This window comes from Xiphophorus hellerii, chromosome 21, assembly GCF_003331165.1.
Source record: "Xiphophorus hellerii strain 12219 chromosome 21, Xiphophorus_hellerii-4.1, whole genome shotgun sequence".
Classification (NCBI taxonomy): domain Eukaryota; kingdom Metazoa; phylum Chordata; class Actinopteri; order Cyprinodontiformes; family Poeciliidae; genus Xiphophorus; species Xiphophorus hellerii.
Window position 1 is genome coordinate 17,013,869 of NC_045692.1, and position 23,211 is coordinate 17,037,079.

At 37.3% G+C, this 23,211-nt stretch overlaps 2 protein-coding genes across 3 annotated transcripts; both read right to left on the bottom strand.

Moving 5' to 3' along the window:
- Positions 1–415: 415 nt before the first annotated feature.
- Positions 416–10,095, bottom strand: LOC116712220 (zinc transporter ZIP12). The gene is made up of 12 exons (XM_032552101.1): positions 8,333–10,095; positions 6,919–7,230; positions 6,627–6,834; positions 5,749–5,882; positions 5,485–5,656; positions 4,798–4,970; positions 4,135–4,290; positions 3,851–3,931; positions 2,126–2,198; positions 1,849–2,007; positions 1,568–1,755; positions 416–844 (listed from the first exon to the last, which is right to left on the bottom strand). The coding sequence occupies exons 1-12, from the start codon at positions 8,579–8,581 to the stop codon at positions 716–718; spliced, it is 2,034 nt and encodes a 677-aa protein (XP_032407992.1). The 5' UTR covers positions 8,582–10,095; the 3' UTR covers positions 416–715.
- Positions 10,096–10,148: 53 nt separating this feature from the next.
- On the bottom strand, positions 10,149–22,781 carry mrc1a (mannose receptor, C type 1a). 2 transcript variants are annotated; one of them, XM_032552099.1, is made up of 30 exons: positions 22,620–22,781; positions 22,135–22,536; positions 20,876–21,049; positions 20,024–20,179; positions 19,831–19,944; positions 19,609–19,749; positions 19,332–19,511; positions 18,508–18,665; positions 18,314–18,430; positions 18,123–18,238; positions 17,835–17,983; positions 17,280–17,479; positions 17,074–17,189; positions 16,900–16,981; positions 16,656–16,800; positions 16,226–16,264; positions 15,730–15,893; positions 15,536–15,612; positions 15,330–15,430; positions 15,120–15,259; positions 14,900–15,002; positions 14,446–14,615; positions 13,852–13,957; positions 12,955–13,187; positions 12,700–12,862; positions 12,470–12,622; positions 12,276–12,392; positions 11,757–11,915; positions 11,649–11,681; positions 10,149–11,560 (listed from the first exon to the last, which is right to left on the bottom strand). In XM_032552099.1, the coding sequence occupies exons 1-30, from the start codon at positions 22,687–22,689 to the stop codon at positions 11,319–11,321; spliced, it is 4,320 nt and encodes a 1,439-aa protein (XP_032407990.1). In that variant the 5' UTR covers positions 22,690–22,781; the 3' UTR covers positions 10,149–11,318. The 2 variants fall into 2 exon arrangements, with proteins under 2 accessions (XP_032407990.1, XP_032407991.1); XM_032552100.1 differs by lacking the exons at positions 22,135–22,536; positions 22,620–22,781 and adding an exon at positions 22,043–22,116.
- Between the last annotated feature and the right edge of the window lie 430 nt (positions 22,782–23,211).

Genomic DNA, 23,211 nt, shown 5'->3' on the forward strand with positions numbered 1-23,211 from the left:
TGTCCTCTACCTTCTCCTCCTTCTGCAGGCCCACTTTTACAGCTGAAGAGTGTTTTGCACTGTGTGGGTCGGACTCTGTGTGTTTGTACAGTACCAGGCATTAGTCACCCAGGTTGGTGGATGGAGAAAATGAGTAGCTCAGGTGGGTGGAAATGCCCTCATATTGGATCACACAGAGACCTCAGAAAAACAAAGAACAAAGCATTGAAGATGAGAGTAACAACTATACCAACAGAGTTTTATAAATAGCTATAAAAAACATTATTGCCTGAAAAAGAGGGTCCTTCTTTATTGAAAACTTTAAAGTTTTGCATGTTGCCAGTAACAGTAATAAGTCTTGTGTAAAAGCTTGGCTACTCTGGGTTCCTTTGCATTTTTAAGAAGTATGAAAAATGAAAACAATAATGGAAACCTAGAATTTTAAAAATTACTTTATTTGAATAGTAGTGACTGGCATTGTATGTAGTTCAATAACAGTAAAAATCAAGGTGTTAAAAACATAAATCGTCAAGAATATAGAACAAGTCTCAATGTTCATGAAAATGGAGCATATTTTCGCAAGCCAGCGCTGTGACTATTACATCGTGATTGAACAGTTTTCTCCAGGAAGTGGTGCTTGTATCTGTGAGTTAATCATTAACTTAAAAGCAAAAATGAAAACATCAAAATATACAGTCGGCATCTGCTGCAATTGAATCTTGCGTGACAGTTGCAATTAAAATTTGAGTTTGTGTTCAAAGAGCGCAAGCAACAAAAGACAAGTCCAGCCCAGAAGCAAACCGAGGTTCTGCAGGAGGAACATGACAAATGGTCTGTTGGTCTTCACTCGATTCATCTCTGGAAGCTAGCAACAGAGGGGAGATAAGTGGTTAAACTACAAACAGCAAGAAGTGTGAATAAACGCAACTATTAGCTCTAATTTTCTTATTTCTGTCTAATACAATGTTTTCTCTACACCATCTCAAGAGGAAGCTGCTGTTTAAGGCTGTGCTAAACCAAAGTTTACATTCAGGTTATGAAACACCATTTCTATGTATATAACCCAAAATAGCATTATTAAATGGCAAAGAGTAAATTAATTTCTTACAGACACATCAGTGTCTGTAAGACCATAATGTTCCTGTAAAAATCAGCACCACAACATTGTGGGATAGATCCAATAAAACCAAAAACCAGGCAAACACAAAAGACTTTATCAGCATCTACAAGAATGTTTTACTTTGTGGATGTATCTCATTGCACTAGAAAATCAGGTTTTATCCTCCTGCAACATCATTATCCATGTATTAGGGATTTTTTTTTTTACCATCCAGCTAAACATGGAAGTGAAGAATAAGTTTTTACCCTCCTCTTTGCAAACCTATCAACATTTTAGATATGTATTTATGTCAATTGTTTTAAATTATATTTGTGTTGTGATTGAAAGAAAATTAGCAAAGAAAAAACACTTAAGGGTTTTGTACACCTCATTACCAGGGGGTATTTATAAGACAGTGCACCGTATGTCAATCATTTTCTTCTCAGAATCTATTGCGCATCAGATTTAGAGCACATGAAAATGCCTTACCATTTCTGCCAGGGACAAATAGAGAAATATCCCAGCCGTGACAGAGAAGATCCACTCCTGCACATCTGTGTCTGAAGAGACAAAGAGTCCGACATAAAGGCCCATGAAAGCTGTCAGGGCACTTAGGAAGTTCATCACCACTGCAGTCTTCACTGAGAGCCCAGAGCTGAGCAACACCGCAAAGTCCCCTTAAAGTCAAAAAGTAGCAGATTTTGGTCACTCGTGCACATTGTTTTCTGTTCTCAAACCTCAGAGGACAAATAGAAATAATGGCCTCTCACCAATCTCGTGTGGGATCTCATGGCACAGAATGGCCACAGTGGTTGCCATGCCGGTCTCGGCTGATGAGGAGAAAGCCGCTCCGATGACAAGGCCATCGGCAAAGTTATGAAGACTGTCTCCCACAATTACCATCACAGCCAGCACAGGAACCCCTTGTTCTGGACACACAGATTGTGTAATTATAGCTGGTCTTCAGACAGCTCCTCTGTTGTACCAAATTACTAATTACACAGCACGGGACTGTTTGACTCGTTCTGAATTAGTTGCTTTACTTACTCTGTCCAGGAGTGCTTTCTGTATTTGTACGTTTAGGATAAATTTCTGAGCCCTCTACATCTTCCATTGAACCCTAAAAAAACGGAGACATTTATTACGAGCTCTGAGGCAATTCTTTTGACCTCTCACCATTTGAACTGCTTTACTTTGGGCCTTTAACTTCTTTGAACCCCTTTTTTGTGACATGCTTATAGTTTACTGTCTACTTTCAGGAATGTGGCTATTTGTCTTCAATAAATCACTGAGTTAAATTGGTTACTTTAGGGATCATGATCTCTATAATATTTAAACATCTAGACAAATGGCAATGAATTGGTACCAGAGGAGGGTTCAAACTTGCAAAGGGAGGAAATTAACCCATATTTTAACATCTTTCACATACTACTTTTTATTATTTTAGTTTCCACATGCTTTATACATTGATTTCAAATATTACAAACCTGCTAGACTTTTGATTGATTCAAGTTTCTATAAATGTTTCCATGTCATGTGGACAGTTCAAAATAACCCAAAACAGTAAGTAGATGTAATATTTAGCTATAAAGATTCTGTGTGTCGTGTTTGCACTGTAGTCTGTTTTTTTTTTAGATTATTATTTCCCGGCTTCCAGCCTCTACCTCTATTCACACACTGTTCACACAGGAACAATCTTCCTGTGTGAAACACGTGCTGAGAATGGAACTTGCTAAGCATTTCCAGTTGAAATAACTGACTAATGTGAAATTATGTGAAAATGCATACAGTTCCGTTTACTTAAAACATTATTTGTTTTTATTTTTCCACCACTTTATTCTTGAATTAGACAGTTATTCTGACTAGAAACACTTGCATACATGTTTCATTCTCAATGTGTGTTTTATACCGGACGATCTTTGGTAATGTATGTTTGGCAGCAGATTGTAAAACAAAACATACCAAGTCATTAACATACTTTTATTGTGACATATACCTGCAAAATATTTTAATGTACTTATTGATATTACATATGAATAGGTCTTTGACTATGCTAAATATGTTTTCCAACACACATTGAGGTCTAAGAAAGAGGGAACAAAGTTAGTGTTTCCAAGCATTGATTCCATTGATTATGACTTAGCTATAAATTTAGAGTATCAGTTTTCAGAGCATACGGTACTTTCAAAGTAAACAAAGTTCTCTGTTCTTTCATTTGATCCAAGTCTGAGATTCCAAAATTAACCACAATGAATTGAATGTCAAAGATGAACCAAAACACATTTTCTTGGAAAGAAGGGTATCTGTGCAGTAAATATATAGATTTTTTTTTTCCTGAACATTGATGCTTTGTTGTTTTTTATTTTTTTTCTTTATTTTTGGACTTGTGTCTGTCCAAAAATATTTTCAAGTAGGCATTCAAAGGCCTCTTTTCAATTCAATACAAGCTCTCTGGAAAATGTAATCCTGCATTGTCCAACATCCTACTTGCTGTGTTTCTTTACTCCCTCCCACACCGCTTCACATCTACAATTACATAACAACAGAGGAGGAAGGATTCAAGGGGAATTTAGTAGAGCAAATATTTATTTTTATTTTAGTTTATTTGTTCTCTGCAACTTTTGTAGCATAATTTTCTAAGTTGCTTTGTCATGTATTCCATCTCTTGTTTTACAAAAACTTAAATAGAAGGGCAGATAACAGAAATGAGGGGGTTCTGCCAGGAATCCTCAAACTACCTGTCAGTTCATTCAGGGCTGCGATGAGACTCACCAACTGGATGGTAGAAATGGATTTGCTCCTCTGAGACTGACCATTACAGTTCAGGTCTAGAGGAAGGTCGCTGCAGTGACCCTGCAGACAAAAGAACATCAGGCGACCGTTGTCACTCAACATGCAAAGTCATGACAAAAGTGTTTGTCTTTGCAGGACTCTCACACAGCTTATTTAAAAGAAATCAGTCAGCGTTTTAGTCGCTTTCCTGTGATAATCTGTGGTTTAAGTATCTTTCTTTGTGTCAGTAAATCTGAAAAGGCTCCAGAAAACAAAACTCTTACATGACCATGAGAAGGGGCTAAAAAGGAAAATATTCTTTCAATGAGAAAAAATCCATAAATCCCAGCAATCAAGCCCAAGATCTTCCACAGATAGTCTTTATCCTCATTGGAGAGCACATCATCATGACTGTGAGTGCTGTCATGTAGGGCAAGAATCTGCAAAGGACATGAAAGTATACAAATTGAAAATTTAATTCACAAGTAAGATATGTTGTAGATTATAAGGGGCCCTTTACACTGGATTTAAACTATTGAATAGTCTCCTGGATCTCAACATACCATTTGAACATTGTTGTCCATACTGCATTCTCAGTGTTCACAATTTTTTTCCCCCTTGTCTTAACAATTCCATCACTATGTTACCATCCTATCTGTAAAATGTCCCACAATCTATAGACTTTAAATTTGCATCAAATTCAAAAATCACTTTTCATTTTTTGATTTTTGGTTGTCAGAAGAATAGAACAAACGATACACAGATTCATTGGTGCCAAAAGTGTTTGTGTATCTTAAAGAAGTTGGGAAGCTCACACTAAAAGAGACGTCATAAAAGAGATGCCTGCAAACTTCATCCATGTTCTTTTTGTTGATTTATGTTTTTGTGTCATGATGCAGGTACGATCCAGTGTGAAGGGTCCTTCCAATGCTTTAGGGATTTCTTACTTGTGGAATAAGGTGCAGGAGAGCGTCACCTGAGAGGGTTCCCACTGCCAGGCCCACAAACAGCTGCAGGATGAGTGTGTAGGTCTCCTGACAGGAGTTGAAGAATAGCAGACAGATCCCAAACATGGATCCAACTGTGATGATCAGGACGGCAGCTGTGCTGTAGCCGTATTCTACAGGAAGGAGGAAACTCTGTCTAGATTAAAGGTATAAAATATTAAAAAACACATTACAAAATTAAACAATTTGACAGAGAGAAAATGTTTTGCCTACATTTGAGAAATGGTTTACACCGAGTTTTCACTCAGCGACAACTGGTAACATTAGCGTGGCGTATTCACTGACTGGAATCGATTTTTCAGTTTTCAACCAGCCAGTTACTGGTCAGGATTGATCAAGCTAAAGTTGATCTGATTCCAATCACCTGAAATTCCTGGTGCATTTATTCAATTACTGTTTTTATCTGTGATATCAAATTAGAAATGTGTGCTATTTTACCAAAATAGTAAAGGTATTATGAAACTATACTGAAAGTAGAATAAATCAAACTAATATTTTTTAAAAGGAGAAGCATGCTACACTGCTGAATCTTCAGATTCATTATTGTGAAGTTTTATTCTTTTTTTTTAAACAACTTAAAATCAGTAACTTAAAAGGATTGAGATGTTATGAAATTAACTGGCTTACTCTCAATAGCAGTAGGTACCGACCCTCTTGAATTTTGCTGTAGTGACCCACAGGCATTGCCTAGCAGCTGCTGAATGATAGCAGGACAAATTTGTTGGAATTGCTCTCTGGAAATGGGTAAATGAGGGTCAAGAGCAAAAATATCCACCAACTGGTTGGCTGGGAAACACACCTAATTGGGTGAAAAAAGAGCAAAAAAATCAAGTTGATTAAACCATTTTGAATCAGTTTTAAAGTGATTTCTCTATTGTTTTTAAACCTCACCTGTGTCCAGTCTCCATCAGTGTTGTGGCTAAAGTTTTGTAGCAAATGTGAACTTTGTTTAATGCCCGTCTTCTCATGTTTGTAAGAGTGCATTGCTTTCCCATCTCCTAACTGATGAAGCAGCTCTTCCAGGTCTAGGTAGCGATATGGTCAGAATGCAGCATTGGTTCAAACTTATTACATGACGCCAAAGATTTGTGAATAATAAGATAAGACAATTTACTTGTCTCTCATGGGAGAAATTTGTCTTAGAAGAGGGGACAGGAATGGGCAAAACAATTACGAATTAACGCATTAAACTGAAGCGATCAAATCTGGATCAACACCAAGCAATAGTGAAATAAAAATGGGTCACCATCAGTGAGAATTTGGCCCGGAAGATAATATCCATTTGAATGGGAATTGCAGAAGGTAAATAGAAGACAGGTCAAAACTGTACTCAGGGATGTCAAACTCCAGTCCTCAAGGGCCGGTGTCCTGCAGTTTTTAGATGTACCTGGATGTAGATTTCTATCTACATCCAGGTACAAAACACTGGAATGAAATGGCTTAATTGTCTGAGTAGATCAGTTCTCCAGAGCCTTGCTAATGACCTGCAGATGTGCAGAGGCACATCTAAAAGTTGCAGGACACCAGCCCTTGAGGACTGGAGTTTGACACCTGTGCTGCACATAATTCTTTTTATAAATACGATAGTAAACAAAAGCCTTTGAAACTTATGTTTTATGAGCCATATAAGAAGTAAATTAATACATACATTAAAGTTGAAGTCATAATGACTTTGAGCTATGACTACTTTGCACTGAAACAGTCTACTTTCTTTTAACCAAAAGCATTAGGTAAAAACTTGTTACATGATGGTGTTTTCTTTCACTTACCTATGATCTTTAGGTTATTAGAGCAATTTAGCGACTGAAATATGTAATCTATGAAGAAGTCAGGGGATGGGAGGCTCCTCGGTGCAAAGCAGTGTCCCTGTAGGATGTGGCTGATTATAGCTGCTGCTACTTTGGGAACGTCTGCCATTCTTGCACCAGGGTTTCCATCTACATCCATCTCTTCGAGAAGATGAGCTGAGTGAATACACTGAAATCAAAGATAAATTATTTATATAGACATTTGGACCCATTCTGATAACATACATCTGTCTTAAAAACCAAGTTCCCCTACTTGGAAATCACGCATGTCCTCGTTGGAGGGATTGTAGTGCTGGTTGATGAGCCACAGAATGCTCTCTGTCTCGCTGTATGACAGGAACTGATTGTTTTCATTTGGATTCAGGCTAGTGAATTGCAGCAGATAGAACTGTAAGTTCGCAGATGAGGAGGGAAGGGCTGATGGGGGGCCGATGTTTGAAACACACAGATCCTTCAAGTTAATTATGTAATACAGCAGGACAGTTGAGATCTTGTGGTAATCTTCTTCTGTCAGTTCAATCCTGTCATCGTCAAGCACTGAGAGGGCCACGTTTGGTGGCAGGCACTGCAAGGAGAAATACAGGAAAGATGTAAATCAGACCATGAAGTTTTTTTTAAATTTAGTTTCTGAACTAAAGAGTCGGCCTGATAAGTGTTAGGACACTACTACTTTTGAAGAAAATACAAAAGCTCAGTTTGACCTACCAACAATGTCTAAATATTTGCAAAGTAGGTAAAACTCTGCTTTTAGTCCAAATCTGCAGAGGAATTTGCTTTATTGAATTCTAAATCTTACTTTCAAGGCACGAAAGGCATATAATCCTATTGACAGCCCAACTGAGCAAACATGCACCACCTCTAAATCCATTTTATTAGGTCAAACCGAGCAACATTAAACCCACTCAGCATGAACGGCCAGAGAGGTCAAGTGCTCAAGCCTCTGCACTTGCATTCCAGCCATTAACTAAAATAAAACAAATATAAACTAAGAGTGAAGACTAGGCGTTTAAAATTCAGCACAGCACAAGTTAAGCTAGTGAAAGTTTTTGATAAACTGACAATCTATTCATTTTTTGTTTTCATTGCAATGTGAAATTGGTGACAAATCTTTGCGTTAAGATAGTCTGGAGCGCCATCACAGGCCTAAGCAACCTAATGAGAGTTTCTGTGTTTCATTAGAGTTTGAATACAAAAACAGTCAGCGATTATAAGATCTCTGTTTGACAGAAAGAATAAAATGAGGGCAAGATTTATTGTGAAAACCCAAAGCATGCAGAGGGAGAGGTTTTCCAAAAATAAATGGAAAAACTGATCATTTCTGTTAATCTACTGTTCATATGTCTCAGTTTACTTAATCAAATTATAAGTGCTGGATCACAGGGGTTTACAAGTTGAGTGAGGGCTACAAAAGACTTCCAGAAAAATGTTCTCTGGAACAGAAAATGTCCCAAACCCCTGAATTTTATCAATACATTTCTCTGATAGAACGGCCTAAACAAAGTCCACACCTAAATCCATTTGCGAGGCTGACAGAGGAAATATTATTTTTATCTGCAAAGCATTGTACTTTTCTTGGAATATGAAATGAATACAGCACAGTCTGTACTGTACTGTCAAGTGGTTATCAAATATTGACAGAATCATAAAAAGAATAAGGCTGGCCTTACTTTCTCACACATGTCCTGTGTGATGCCTGTCCTCTCTGCACAGTGCACATCCTGGAGCAATTTAGTGATCAGTAGACCAGTCCTGTTCTTCTGGAGTGTAGGTTTCTCATCACTCCCCAAAGGTAGACCCAAAGTCCTAAGAGTCTCCTGCAGATACTGCTGGTCCTGTGCTTTGCCTCCTGTGACTCTCCCCAGCTCACAAAGATGCAGCAGGAGCACCAAACATGGAGCTGAGCTCCAAAAGCGCATGTTCCCAACAGCGTGGATAGCCTTCTTCAAGCCCTGAGGACAGGGAATAGGACTAACCAAGAAAGTGATAGATAAGAAACATAGACAAGAAAATCAAGAGAAGAAAAAGTCAGGTTGAGTGGATGGAAAACGAGATCTCAGCAGGCACCCTTGAGTTGGTCCAATCCTTACAATACTACGTAGTTAGTTAGTGAAAGCCTGGGCCCCTCAGCCCCAAACAAAAGGATTAGCGCAAGCAAGTGAAAGAGAACAGGGCACATAGAAGGGGGGAAGAATGGGCTGGTTTGCTGTCGAGAAACTAATTAGTGTTTGAAGACAAATGAGGATAGAAGGAACAAATAGCTACACAACAAATACACGACACAAAGCTGCTCTATTGAAGTGATGTGCAGACTTTGGGATGGGTTGATTCCTTACAATGTACTTTATATATCTCATCCTTTCTTCACTGTGCTTCATACTGGCACAGGTGAATACACTTTGTGGATCTAATTTGTCTCTCCCACTTTGGGAGCAGGCAAGAGCAAGCTTGAGTGAGCGTTTCTTACTTTTTCATGATCTCTGACTTATCAAAGATAAAAAATACAGAGCAAGATACAGCAGGCTTTCTATGATCCTCCCACGTGGGACACCCTGCAGGTCGAATCAGCACAGCAGCAAGAAAATTACATTTTTTATCTAAAAAAGATCCTGAAAAACAACACTGACACCTGGCACATCAGACTACCAGTCTGCGCTGCTCTTCACAGCTGCTGTATCCAGCTTTGTTTATCTCCAACAACAGATTGTCTTTGTTGGATCAACAGAAGGTTTATTTTGGGAGACTTTTTGAGTGTTGGTGAAGCTGGTAAAGCTGTCTTGGAAGAAAAAGAGTTGAATCAGTCCCTGAAGATTAGCTGTGAGAGCTTTAAAGGGGTCACAGCTTCATTTACAACATTAAGATTAGTAGTGGGTGTGAGATTATGGTAGTTGTGATTGAATTACTAATTCTACATTTTATAGCCTGGCTCAGATCTGCACTGATGTTTAAAGAAGGTCTGATTTTAGCTGTGTAAAGTTCAGTACTGTTACAGATGATATTTTTCCTCACTTGAAAATCCTGGAAAAACCTATTAAAACACCACCATTTACCTTTTTCTTTGTAAAATGTATCAGTATTCAGTAACAACCACTTAAAATAGATTATACTCATAATTAACGTAATTTAGCAATTGTTTCATATTATGTTATTTTTCAGTGCATTATTGCATTCACAGTAAATTACCAGCAACTGTAGTGTGAGTAAACTACTGCAAACTGGTAAAAGTTGTAATCTACAACCGTGTTACAAATGGGAAGGAAACAGTAACAGTACAATTAAGTACAATTTTAGGAACCCTTGAAAGCAAAAAGGACTATCAATCTCTTTCCTCCCTTTTCACCTTATATGGTATTTCATCCTCTACTCACTCTAATCTTTGATAAAAAGATTAACATCCTTTGTACATTTGTAAACCAAGCTCAGAAAATGTTATTCAACTCCACATTGCTTCTAATAGGGTTCTGTAGAAAAATATAGGCAAAAAAGTCACTTTAATCATTTTTTATTTATTCAGTATCTACTTACAATAGTGTAAGGAGTACTGAATGGTCTGTAGCAAATATTAACAAGCATCACATCTGAGGAGGATCTGTTGATCTTGAAAGACAGATATTCTTTTCATGATTTTGAACATGTAAATATTCACAACTACACTGATTTGTCACCAATTTCGGTGCATATTAAACTGTTACATACACTATGTAGCCAAAATTATTAGTATATTTGCCTTCATACATGCATGAATTTACCTGCAATAATTTTATTTATTTATTTATTTATTTATTTATTATTTTTTCTTAATATGATCTTAAAAATGTCAATCTTTATGAGTCTCCGAAAGGGTTAAGAATTTGTATACTTTAATTTTAGCCATTTCTTTATAAATATATTTGGAAGGTCAGACACTGGTGCTGGACAGGAAGGCCCTGCTCACAGTCTCTGCTCTAAATCATCACAAAGATGCTCTGTCAAGTTGGAGTCAGGACTCTGTGGAGGGAAATAAAGTTATTTCACACAAAGCTCATTCATCCATGGCTTTCTGGCCCTTGCTTTGTGGTGTAAAGTCATGTTGTGATAGGAAGGGGAAAATCCCAAACTTAACTGCCCTCTTTTCCCTGCTGCATCTGACACTTTGCATTGCACTTGGTGAGGCAAAGCTTAGATACAGTTTTTTGGCAATGGAAACTCATTCACCGAAGTAACCTGAAGGACACAGGAAGTTTGGAGGTTTGTAGATATTGACACTCTAGAAAATTGTGGACTACTGTGCACCATATGTGTACAGAAGATTTGTGTTGCTCCCACTTTATTACAATACTAACAGTTGACTGTGGTGTATTTAGAAGTGAGGAAATGTCACAACTGAACCTATTACACATCTACTTATTATGGTATGACCAATGTTTGCAGAGGGAGTCTGTACGGCTACAGTAGGTGCTCTGATTTTACACAGTAAACTATATTTTTCGGAGGGGTAATTCCATACTTTTGGCAATACAGTGTTTGTATATATACATATATGAACATAAACTCAATGGAGTTTGGTTTCTAGCATCATGACCTTTCAATTAGTGTAATCAAAGTCTTTCAGCCAGTTTCCTCATAAACTGAAGGTAATCAAGATAATTTAGAATCATTTGTTATTGTGCTGTCTCCTCATGCTTGTTCGTTCTGCTCTATGTTGACCACCAGGCCTTTAGTATCCACAGGCACTCGATTTGGATTGTTGAAGTACAGCTTGTTGTCAAAAGTGCACTCGGCCAGGGTCGTCATGGGTAACCGTATCCGTTTGCGAAACAGGAGAAAGGCAACGAGTCCGACTATGGCTATGACAATCAGCACAATAGCCACTGTGATGCCAGCAGAGCCATGTGATGATGCTTTTTTAACAGTTTGAACTGCCAAAGAAACAAAATCATAAATTAGACACAATGATCTATAATTAATTTTAATTATGCTATGGAATAAATTGCTTCATTTACTTACCTACAAACTGAGGCCTTGATGTAGGTGGAATGGCTGTAGAAATATGCCAAGGTCTCAGTGTAAGTGCCAAATATAGATATAAATAACAGAGCAGCAGGTTAAACTCACCTTTAGGCCTTTTACAGATGTAAGACCTGTATCTGCTGCAGCTGTTTGTGCTCCACTCTCCGCTGTCAGAATGGATATTCACACATGAGTCGGACTTTGGCATTCCTATTTTCCAGTTGGTATAGTCTACAACACTGTTATCGATCCACATCCACTCATCTAAAGCAGAGAAACAATAATCAGACAAACAAATATGCATGACCAGGAGATGATTGAACTGCAACCTCCACAATGAGTTTTTAATAGTGTGCATGCTTAAACCAAATCTATGCATGGTGGTGTTTAAGGGAGTTAAAGCTCAGGCCATGACAATAGGACTTAAAAACAAGCATAAACACTCTGAATTAAGCCTGTGTAGAGAAACTGAAAAAAAAGTAATCACCACAAAATGCCACCACAATAATTTTCTCAAGAAAAGAGACAATTCATGTTTTTTAACATGAGACGTTCATGTTTTTTTAAGCACAATATTACATTTTTTAAGTCAAAAAAGTCTGAAATTAGCCCTATTATGCTCACTGTCACGGGACTTGCAGAGACCAATCCAGAAAGTTTTGGCTTCATCTTGCAGGCTTTCAATATTCTTCTGTATGAATTCTGCCTCAATGGGGTCCTGAATGCTCACTAGAGAAGCACCTAAAAAACCCAAACACATGTTGGTGGAATTCACTCGTTGAGATAAAGGAAGTGTGTGCAAAGTTTTCACAACTTACCTAGTTTTATACATTCAACTGAGGCATGAGCCCAGTTTTCAGCCACCGAGGCCAGAAAATAATAACAGTGACCCCTAAAAGGTATCCAGGATCTGTCCTTCTTTGGCTCTGGACAGTTGCCAGGAAGCTGTGGCGGTTCAGTCGGAGCCAAGTCTGAAAAAGAGGTAAGATCTGTTATTCTATAGTGTAGGCAGTGAATAGCTGTAAAGGTAACTAAGAGATTTGCTTACCTGGTGACCTTTTGCAGATTGAATAGTAAGTACTGGAGCATTCTGTTGTCTTCCATGTGTTATCAACATCTATATACACACAACCATGGTTTTTTGGCTCATTCTTGCCCCATTTGGTGTAAGAGAGAAGCCAGTTATCGACCCACTTAAAGCGACCTCCGGTCTGGAAGGAAAATAATTGACAATTAGCACAAAACTAGAAAGGTTTTATGCTTAAAATATAATTCTGGTGGAAATGTTTAAAAGCAGGCTTACCACATTGTTGTTGAGGCCGATCCAAACTGGCTCTTTGAGTGTGGAAATCTGCAAGGTGACGAAAGCCTGGATCATAGGGTTCAGGATACTGGCCAGCTCTGAATCGTCTGCCTGGCATTGTCTCCGAGCCTCATCCCATCTCATCTTCTGGGCCACCAGTTTGTAGGAGTCATTGCCAATCTTGTAAAAGGACTTTGGTGAAACAGTGGTGGCTGGCACCGCAATCTGGGAATCTGCACAAACAAGACATGTGAGTCGGTGGTCTTTGCAGTTTTATTCTAGAAATCCTGGCATTGCGTCTTTCTTTAACGTGTTTTAAAAAACAGTTCTGTCTCCAAACAAAATGAAAGGCCATAATGAACTGCCTCTGGCAGTAAAGGACTTCAAGCAGTACTACTGCTGAAGAAATCACACATTGCTGAAGTTGTGCTACTTCCAGTTTGTGTCATTGGGGTAAAGTAAACCAACAAGATTTAGATGTGTGTTTTTTGTGATTTTACCTTAGAGGCCTGTCTTTTCCTCACTTTGCGTTCAATAACAACATATGTTGAATTAAACCTTATTTATTTTCTAGGCTTTATTGTAGAAGATTACACAAAGATGGCTTGTGTGAACAGGCCCATAAATAGAGTTTAATTTTTTGTGAACTTAGAAAGTGAAAAATTATTCAAACTTAATGTTTTAAAAAAAAATTGTGCCTTCTGGTTGAATTGGACGTCAGATTGCATATGCTACAGCTGCATAGAAAGGCAAAGCTGGAACAGTGTAGCCATAGTTTCATATGTCATTAAAATGCAAAGGATATTAACAATAGTATGACTGGAACATAATTCTATTCTATTTTATTTTTACTCATTTTATTTTTATTTCTCTGCTGTAAGGCCATATGTTACTCACCAACATTCTTTTTACAGACAAAGTCACGTTTTTCACCACAGTCTTCCACTTTCCACTGTCCTTTTATTTTGAGGGTGCTGCCAACCATGATCACACAGTCAAACGCCTCAGGAAGAAGACAGAAAAGTCAAATGAGTTTCCCTTTTCTTTTCAAAATTTACAAAACCTATTTTGGTTTATTATTTATTTATTTAATCCAATAAATGAATAGTTCTGGCCACAATATAAAGAGCAAAGCCTAAAACACAATCTGTATTTGTAATGTAGCATTAATATTCATATCTCTATCGTATCTAGCATTTCTATTGCAAAGTGGGAGTGAAAATTAAGGACTTGTTCAATCAGATTAAGATCATTTTTGTGCCAGTTTGAAAACACTCTAGTAAGAAGTCTGAATTTTAAGTATTTCCACATAAAACTATGATGAAGAAAATCTATGGGAGCCTCAAAAAGAGGACAAATATTATGACAGACAGTATTGAAAAAATACATGGTTTACTAAATTACAAAACAACTATTATGAAAGAACAAAATGTAAAGTAAATATAACCGCAAATGAATTGAAGGCTAGCACTTCAATAAAGTTGCAAAAACCTCATCCAGAAAGTAGCGTCCATCAGGTGTTGATGTGGGGTGTCCCTTGGCCCAGTTGGTGAATAAAATGGCTCTGCCATCTGTCCACACAAAATTCATTTCCCAATTGATGTCATTCATGCCTAGCCACAGATCCTCCTTTTGGCTCAGCATTTGTGTTGTTAGGAATGCTGAAAAAGAAAAGACGGCAATTCTCAACTTGCGTGAAATGCATGTGCAAAAACTCAAAAGACTGTTGGTTGAAATTACAAAGCTATTTTTGGGTTCTAAATAAGTCAAATCTGAACTTTAAATTGCAAATATAAACACAAGAGCAGAACTAAAATTGTGCCTAAGTTTTAGACAACTCTCTGGTAAACTTATACAAGTTAAGATTGATTTGGTTTGTGAATCTTGAGCAAACCCAATTAAATCTGTCTTTTATGAGTATCTATGAGACAGTATAGGTGCTGACCTTGCTCTTTCTCACTGGTGATAGACACAAGATTTCCTCCCTCTTTCTGGCAGTGGGTTCTGGCATCTTTCCAGTTCTTCTTATCCGCAAAGAATTTGTAACACTGAGTTTACAAGACAAATTTTATTCGCTAGCGTCACTTTCAATATCCTCAGAATTTGTAAACAGAATTTACTGGGAAACTACAGTGAGAAAATATGGGCCAAACATGTAATAATACCTTTCCTTTAAAAGTAAGCCACTCAGGTGCACATCCCCCTTTAGGAGGGGTAGTGGGTGCCATTGTTGTATTAATAAAACTGTCTCTTCTTTTGCAAATTGAAGGTAGGTCCACACCACAGTTGATATCATTCCAATAACCTACAAATACAGAATTTATAAAGCAAAGTGACGACAGTAAATATTCAAAGTTTATCTGAATCAGACTTACCCATGCTTGTGTACATTGTTACGCAATTTTCATCATTATTTGCAAAGTTTGGCTCATTGTTTTCCCATGCAGTGTAAGTTACTGGTGTTCCGTCTACCCAGCTGAAAACAATAGAAAAAATAGGGAAATATTTAATTTAAAAAGATTAAATTCAATCTACTGACAAATTCTGTAGTCAACTCAATTGCCCTAATTAATTTATTTACCTGAAGGAATGATCCAAGTTCACAACCAAACCAATGTAGTATTGTGTATTTTGTTGAGCTTCAGAGCCCCTTGATAACTATGCAAACATAAACACAAGAGAAACTTTAAATCAAAAACTGTTGTTTATAACTTAAAAAACAAGTATTGTGGTCATTCTGGCCTCCCTTATTTAGTAATAAAATGCAATTCTCACTTGTTTCCAGAGGAACTTCCTTTCACTTTCTGCTGTTATGACTGCAAGTTCACCAAAGTTCTTTTTACAGTAATCTCTTGCAGCTTCCATTGATAACTTGTTTTTGTTTATGTAGTAATGACTGTCATTATATATGAGCCACCCATCTTCTGTGGTGTTGAATACTGGAAAGAGAACAAAGAGCTTTACGGGTCAACAATATTAGTTGGTGTCTTAAGATTGCTTCTCATTTTGTTTGATCCACAGTTTTCTTAGTTCACATAAATATGAGTGTTAGCTTATCACAATTTGGTAAGTATTCCAAAGGTTATGTTTGCATCTTTTATTTCCAGCTGTGTTTTTGCCTTTTATTATATTATTAATTTGCTAAAACTGACATGTGAATCTTGGTTTCTATTTTCAACAAACCAGGTGACTGTTATTCTACCCTTTAGGTTTCGACTTGTTCCTTGATTTTTTTTTTTCTGATGAAAATGGTCATAATGTTGAAACCTACCTTCTACAATGAAGACTGGCTCAGGTTTGGGAGTCACCCCTGAAAATGCAATAAAATTAACAACAGTTTTGTGACATCTGGGGAATTTAATGGGGTGCTACATTCAAAATGTTGACTCACTACCACATATTTCACTCCTTGAGTCATAATTATGAGCCTAACTTTGATAATTTCAAGGAAAGTCACCTCCAAGACAGAAATATAATTGTGACAACACAGACAAAACAAAAGCAAACAAAAAAACACAATTTGAGCTCATTATCTGTACTTAGCAATAGTTGATTGAGGTGAAGTTGGTAAATTTTTCTCATCAAAAAACTGTTTACAATAAAACAGTAAAAAAGGACTGATTTAAAGCTAAGTGTTGCCAGTACGCTGAAGCGAAAAGCTTTGTTTACGCTTTGTTTCTCGTTGGGACATCGAGTTTTACCTTTGGGTATCTGGCAGATCCAATTGTTATAGAAGTCACAGTTCCGATCGTTCCAGTGACGTCCATAGTAAAACTGAGCTTCTGCACACTGTTCGTTGTCATTGTGGTTGTTTGGTTCTCCATAGCCCCAGTTCTCAAAACTGAACTAGATTACGGTTTTTAGGAGAAAAAGAATAATTAGAGTTAAAACGATCACTCACAACTTTTTAATTATTATTATTGCCGTAAATGCTGCATGTCTTACAGGTGATCCATCACTCCAGACAAAACCTTGATTGGGACCCATGAGTCTCAGGCCTATCCAGACTGCATCAGTACTGTAAATACTACAAGAAAACAGAAAACATATTTGCGGAGGAACTTTTGAACTGCCAAATATAGGAAGCTCCAACAAGGATGTTAGTGCAGGTTAACATACTTCATATTGTCTAAGTCCCTAATACTCAGTATGCTGATCAGGTTTCCACCAATGGCTTTGCAGAAGTCCTCTGCTTCCTGCCAAGTCTTTTTATTCTCCTTCATTTTCTTGTAAACCTTTCAAATAAAAAAGAAAATGTATTTTTCTTTTTTTACAAGTACCATCATATTATTAAAAAAACAAAAAATTCACAACTTCTTTCTTACTTTATAGCAGACATTCCTTTTAGCAACAGGAGTCCAACCAGAGGCACAGGTCAGTGGTGGGGTGGTCGGTTGGACGGTTGTCGCAAGCACACCGTCTGCCTTCTTTTTGCAAATATACTTCTCTTTGTTGCTGCAGCTGATAACATCCCATAAACCAGCAAAAGTCCCAGTTGTCATGGCAACACACCCCTGTTTTCTGTCTTTTTTTTCAGAAAGAAAAAAGTATAAACTCATCTTAGTTCTATTCATTTAGAAACGACAAATGTAAATTAGATTCACATGCAGAATTATATTGAAGATGTACACATTTACCAATAAATCTAAAAAAAGACTGCTTGTTTATGCTCAAATTTTTTCATTTGCTAAGTAAAAACTACAAACCGAGGTCAACTAAGCAAATCTATAGTTTAAAAAAGTATCATTGAGACAAGGTATGTTTATTTTACACTTTTCAGATGCAACATACGGTAATTCAAAGCACCCGCTGTAAGAAACATATACATAAATGTAACTATAAAGAGAGAAAGCTTAATAATTAAAGAATATGGACATTACCTGGCATGCCAACATTGAAATGAGTAAAGGTAACCTTTCTTCTTGTTGTCCACTTGAAAATATTCCTGTCCTCTGTGTTGGACATCCCCGTCCAAAAATACTTTTCTGGTCTCAGTCCCACTAAACTGACGAGAAAAGCATTCTCATATCTGTTTTGAAAAAGCAAGAGTTGATGAGTGTTTCAGCACAAAGCGCTATAAATAGTATCTGAACAAAATTTTTAGTAATATTTTTATCATTTCATTAGATTTAAGGTCATTTAGTTGCAAGATTAATAATGGTTCCTACCTGTCAGCAATGTCTACAAGGTTTGAACCCCCTTTTGAGCATGCCTGCATTGCCTCTGCAAACGTTTTTGTTTCACGTCCAATCTCATAGCAAAAGGAACCAAATCTAGTGGTGCCCTACAAAACCAAAGTACTTAATGCATTGAATTGTATCACTTCTATGTTTTATTAAGTTTAAGCCACATTACTCACAAGCTTGCATCCTGTATTGACTTCCTCTTGGGTACCTCCAGTCGGTTTTGTGGAAGCTTTCTTCTTACAAATATATCCATATGTCTTCTCACACATGTGATCTGCCCACTTTCCATCCTTCATGAGAAATATGGAAACAATTATAGCATATCCATTAACTGCTGTCTTTACAACAGGACAGTTATAGATGTTACCTTTCCTCGGATCAAGACACAGTCCTCCTGGTGGTTGGTAGCATGAGATGGTTCATCACTCTGCCAGTTGGTGAAGGTCACATGAGAGTGATCAGACCATTCAAACAACATCGGGTTCCTCTGATCATTCAGCCCAATCCAGAGCACATCTGTCTGTACTGAGGTGAAAAACACAGAGATGGAAGTGAATGGAAGACATTTTTTTTGTTTGTTTTGTTTAATTACTAAAATAATTCATCCAGCCTTGTTTGTCACAGATGTATTTGTTTCAAACTTTTAATTTGCTTAAAAGATATAGATATCAACATGTTTTGGTGAATAGTCTTTTTTCCCCATGTTTTACTAAGTTATAAACATCAGGAAGTGAGACTTGTAAAGTCCCTCAGACAAGATATCTCCATAGATATCTTTATGCAGATATCTTTTGATATTTCACATTTAAAACAAATTCTACAGTTATATTTGTTTTATGGGCATTTTTACCTTTCCAAATAACTGTCGTACCATTTATTTGGAAAACAAATACCCAAAAAGCAAATGCTAAAAATTTGAATTTTCCTATTTCGACTGAAGATTTAAAAATTTTAATGCAACTAATAAAAACATTAGTGTGTAACAACATTAAAAGTAAAAAGTAGTACCACTTAGCAATGTTTGCCATTTTAGAGTCAATAAGGTGAGAACTTCCTGACTTAGAAGAAAGTGTATTTTAGCTGCCCACCACCAAACACTGAATTCATGTTGTAGATATTTGTGTAGTGTACCACCAAATTCTGGTTGCTTTATAACTCTTTAGACTTCTAGTAATGTAAATCACCACCTACAATATTCTGACTGTGTTATAATGAAGCTCTGCTCTTCTATGTTGCTTATGCTGGCCAAATCTGCTTCCTCTTTGTGACATGCTGCCAAAGCGTCCCTCCACGTCTTTTTACTCCTCTCCAGGTAATAACATTGTCCTCCATAGGGCACCCAGTGACTCGGGCAGAAGCTGGGCCCTTTATCTAGAAATTAAGGACAAATAGAAGTAAGAACACATGCAAATACAGATGCATTGCCCTAAAAAGGATCATCTTGAAGTATATTCTCTAAACAATTTACCTGGTGGTGGAGGCAGACTGGTAGAGTTTCCTTTACCGCAAATATAGCCAAGTTTTTTGCTGCAAGCACTGCTTTCCCATTTTGATGCTTTTCTTGTATTTAGAGTTGCACAGCTGTCCCCAGGGACTGAAGATGGATGACCTGAAGGATTCACTGTTAGTTACAACCTCTTTGACTCCAATTTGATACATAAATGTTGTAGAATCAAGTTCTTTAGCTAACCTGGGGCCCAATTTAGATATCTGAATGGGTTTCCATTGCTCCACTGCCATCCACTCTCATAGTCCAAGCTGTTTAGTCCAATCCACAGAGATGCTCCCAAATGATTTGTTAACCCTTTATCAACACATAAATCAGAGGGTGATTGATTTTCAGCTGGATCATTTTGGTAGTTGACTGAATATTTGCTTTATACCTGAAATGTATGACTGTTCGTGCAGCTCTACGATGCTGAGGAGATCTGCTCCCTGCTGCTGGCAGCTCATCCTGGCCTGGTGCCATGTCAGAGTCGCCTGTGTATTCCTCTGATACTGAACCCTGGTGACTGGGTCAGTGTCCCAACCAAAAGATCCTGGATTGTAAGAAATATATAAGTCAACAAGGAAAATCAGGCACTATCCATAATTTTCTAGGTACTTTTTAGCAAACTACCCAGAAGGGGGGAAATTACGTTTTTAAGATGTAGGAGAGTAAGACTAGCTTTAGGAAGAACCTGGGAAGTTTTAGTGACCAGAAAGTTCAAGTATTCCAAGCAAGACCCTGATAAATGCCGGGAAAGTATAAAAAGTTATAATTCACCTAATAATTCAGGGAAAGTAATTTATAAATACAATGTAAGTGTCATGGTTTTCCAGAAGGACTGAAGGGCATCGGGCCAACAAATTTGAGTAGTAAAGATTTCAATGAAAGAATTAACATAAAAATTGTCATGGAAATACTGGGCTACCAGTGTGAGGACAAGTACAAGGGAACATGAAAGAAACTCTGAAAGAATCCATCAGTTAGTGACTGGAAACTGAGAAGCTTAAATACTAGGGAAGCTCAATGAATAGAGAACCGGTGGCTGATTATTGATAGGATGCAGTTGAGAGAGAAATAAAACAGGCAAGCTGTAGGAGTTATGGCACAGAGGGGAGTCTAATAAAAAATATGAGCAAAATGACAGAAAACAAAGAATAACTAAGAATGAACACAAATATCAAAAATGATCAAAAATACAAACCCAGGAGAAACTTTATGATAAATGAAAAAAAAAAATCAGACATACCTTTATTTGGACAAAACCCAAACTTCCTTTGTGTGTCGTAATCCTTCTCAGTGGCACACCACAGCTGCCCGTCTGTGCGTCCATCTGTTGTGCATTCAGCGTACCATTTCGAAGCAAACTTGAATGGAAACTGACAGGGGGCTCCAAACGCATTGCCTCTTATGGTAATGGTCTCTGAAGATGTAAAGATTGGATATGGGTAGAATCATTGTCATTATGCTGTCAACATAGACAAAACAGGAAAAATATTGTTATAAAAACATACAAAGCTCCCAATAGCATCTATTATTGTCCTGTCATTAGACATAGTGTTGGTCATTTAGCTCATTTGTCATTTTGTACCCTACATTTTTTTGTCTGTTACAGGACAAACCAAATCCACTGCATGCCAGTTTGTATATAAATGGCCAGGATTTTATATCTGCTTTGACAACCTTTGACTTAAAGTAATTTTTAAGTAATCCAGTAATCCACTAATAATCCACTTTGTTTTTTGTCCTCTCTTTTAAAACATTGATGAGGTCTGATCAGCTTCAGTCCTTATCAAAACTGCAATATTTAAATTTTAACATTATTTTTGTACTTGTTTTACCATTTTATGCCATTTTCATTGTGACAGCACACCATTTTTATAAAGAAAAACACAAAATACAATTCATGAAATGCAGAGTGTAATGTTTGGGGTGTGTGTCTGTGTGTGGTAATCTCATTTGCAATAATATTTTATTTCTACTTAATAACAAAACAAAATGCAACAGAGGGGGATAAATTAGGACCCATACATTTTCTCTGCTGGCAACTAGTGGTAAAAATATATTCTCATGGGAATGTAAAAGAAATTCATTCGAAGGCTCACATTCGAAAGTTATTTAACAGTATAACTTTAAGGTTAAAACAGTATTTCCATAAATATTGCTGTAATAGCTGTCAAAGGGGGAAATTTTAAACTTTTAGAAGTGAGAGCTCTTTTAATGCATTTAACCTAACTGACTACTTTGATGAAATCAGATTTTACTTAAAGAAATGTGAAATTCAGAGGGCATGCATAGTGGGCTGGGCACACCCAGTCAGTTATTTGATGAGCTGCATTTCAAGTTGTTTGCCTTTTATTTACACCAGTGTTTGATTTGTTTTTTTATGTAATGAGACTGTGTATCTCTCACTTACATGGAAATTATTGTATGGGGAACCATCTGAGTCATCTCCAAGCTTTCCAGAAAGCTGGATAGATTCTTTTATTGTAGACCCGAAACTCCTACCTTGAAACCCCTTTGAGCAAAGATCCCCCAGAGTGCCAAATATCCTCCAGCGACTCCACGTCCCTGCGCCTTTGTAGATTATTACATTCTTCTCTTTGAAGTTGCCCCAATTAAGGTACAGATCTTGGTCTTTCAAACCAAAGAGGGTCTCATTCTTACATTGCCAGTGCTGAAGATTGTTATTCTCGTCGCACTCAAAAAGAAGCACCTTTGCCAAGTCTTTAATTTCCGTGGCTCCAAGACACAGCTTGAGGGAAAGACTTAGAAGGCGAGACTCTGAGACCCAGAGAAACTGCTGCTCTGTGGCACGGGGATTGCACTGTGCCAATGTTATGAAACTGGCGCTTTCTACCTTTATGCACTTGTTGTGGCCCTGGTTGAAGATCAGAAAAATACCACTGTCTGCAAAACAACAGAACCACACAAATATGTTGATGAATTTCACCCAAACTTATTGAATCAACAGATGTGTCCATGGTACTCACCAATGTCAGCTTTGATGTGGAGGGCTTTCAGGAGACAAAGAGTCAGAGCAAATGTTGACAAAGGTGACATCCTCAAAGTCTAGTTTAGACTCAGAAGGTTTCCGAGTCATGAGAATGGGAGTCTGTTGAGTGGAGAGTTGCTCGACAAAGAGCAGCAATGACAGAACCATGGTGACTCTGTCCCCTTAATCACAGTGATGGACATCCTGTCACGTGGTAACATGGTTGGTCAGATGTCTGCATTTCCCCTGGGATTTCAAAGAGTTTTGTGGAAAAAGATAAGAGGAAATAGGCTTTCACCATTATACAAAAAAATGACCTGTAGAAGAACAACATCTGAAACAAATGTTGTCCTTTAGGTTTGACAAGTTATTAAAAGATCTTTAATGTCTGGATTGTATCTAATCAATCCGAAAAAATTTATCAAGATGACTTGCAAATAATCATTGGTTTTTAGGAACGACTAATTTAAGTTTGCATTGCTTTGCCAGTCTAAGTTTTGATGGGATTCCCTCAAATCAGGCTTTATTTTATTGATTACTGAGATGATTCTAGTTGTAGATACATAGTATGCAGGAAGGAAAACCTGCTT

What these genes read in the sequence shown, in the direction of transcription:
- LOC116712220 (XM_032552101.1), bottom strand. Translation starts at nt 8,581, where the DNA reads ATGCGCTTTTGGAGCTCAGCTCCATGTTTGGTGCTCCTGCTGCATCTT. An exon ending in CACAGGACATGTGTGAGAAA is followed by an intron (nt 7,231 to 8,332) that starts GTAAGGCCAGCC and finishes TTCTCCTTGCAG; the next exon opens with TGCCTGCCACCAAACGTGGC. An exon ending in AGGACATGCGTGATTTCCAA is followed by an intron (nt 6,835 to 6,918) that starts GTAGGGGAACTT and finishes CTTTGATTTCAG; the next exon opens with TGTATTCACTCAGCTCATCT.
- mrc1a (XM_032552099.1), bottom strand. Translation starts at nt 22,689, where the DNA reads ATGTCACCTTTGTCAACATTTGCTCTGACTCTTTGTCTCCTGAAAGCC. An exon ending in CTTGTAGACATTGCTGACAG is followed by an intron (nt 17,984 to 18,122) that starts GTAGGAACCATT and finishes TTTTCAAAACAG; the next exon opens with ATATGAGAATGCTTTTCTCG. An exon ending in AATCTGCAAAAGGTCACCAG is followed by an intron (nt 12,623 to 12,699) that starts GTAAGCAAATCT and finishes CCTCTTTTTCAG; the next exon opens with ACTTGGCTCCGACTGAACCG.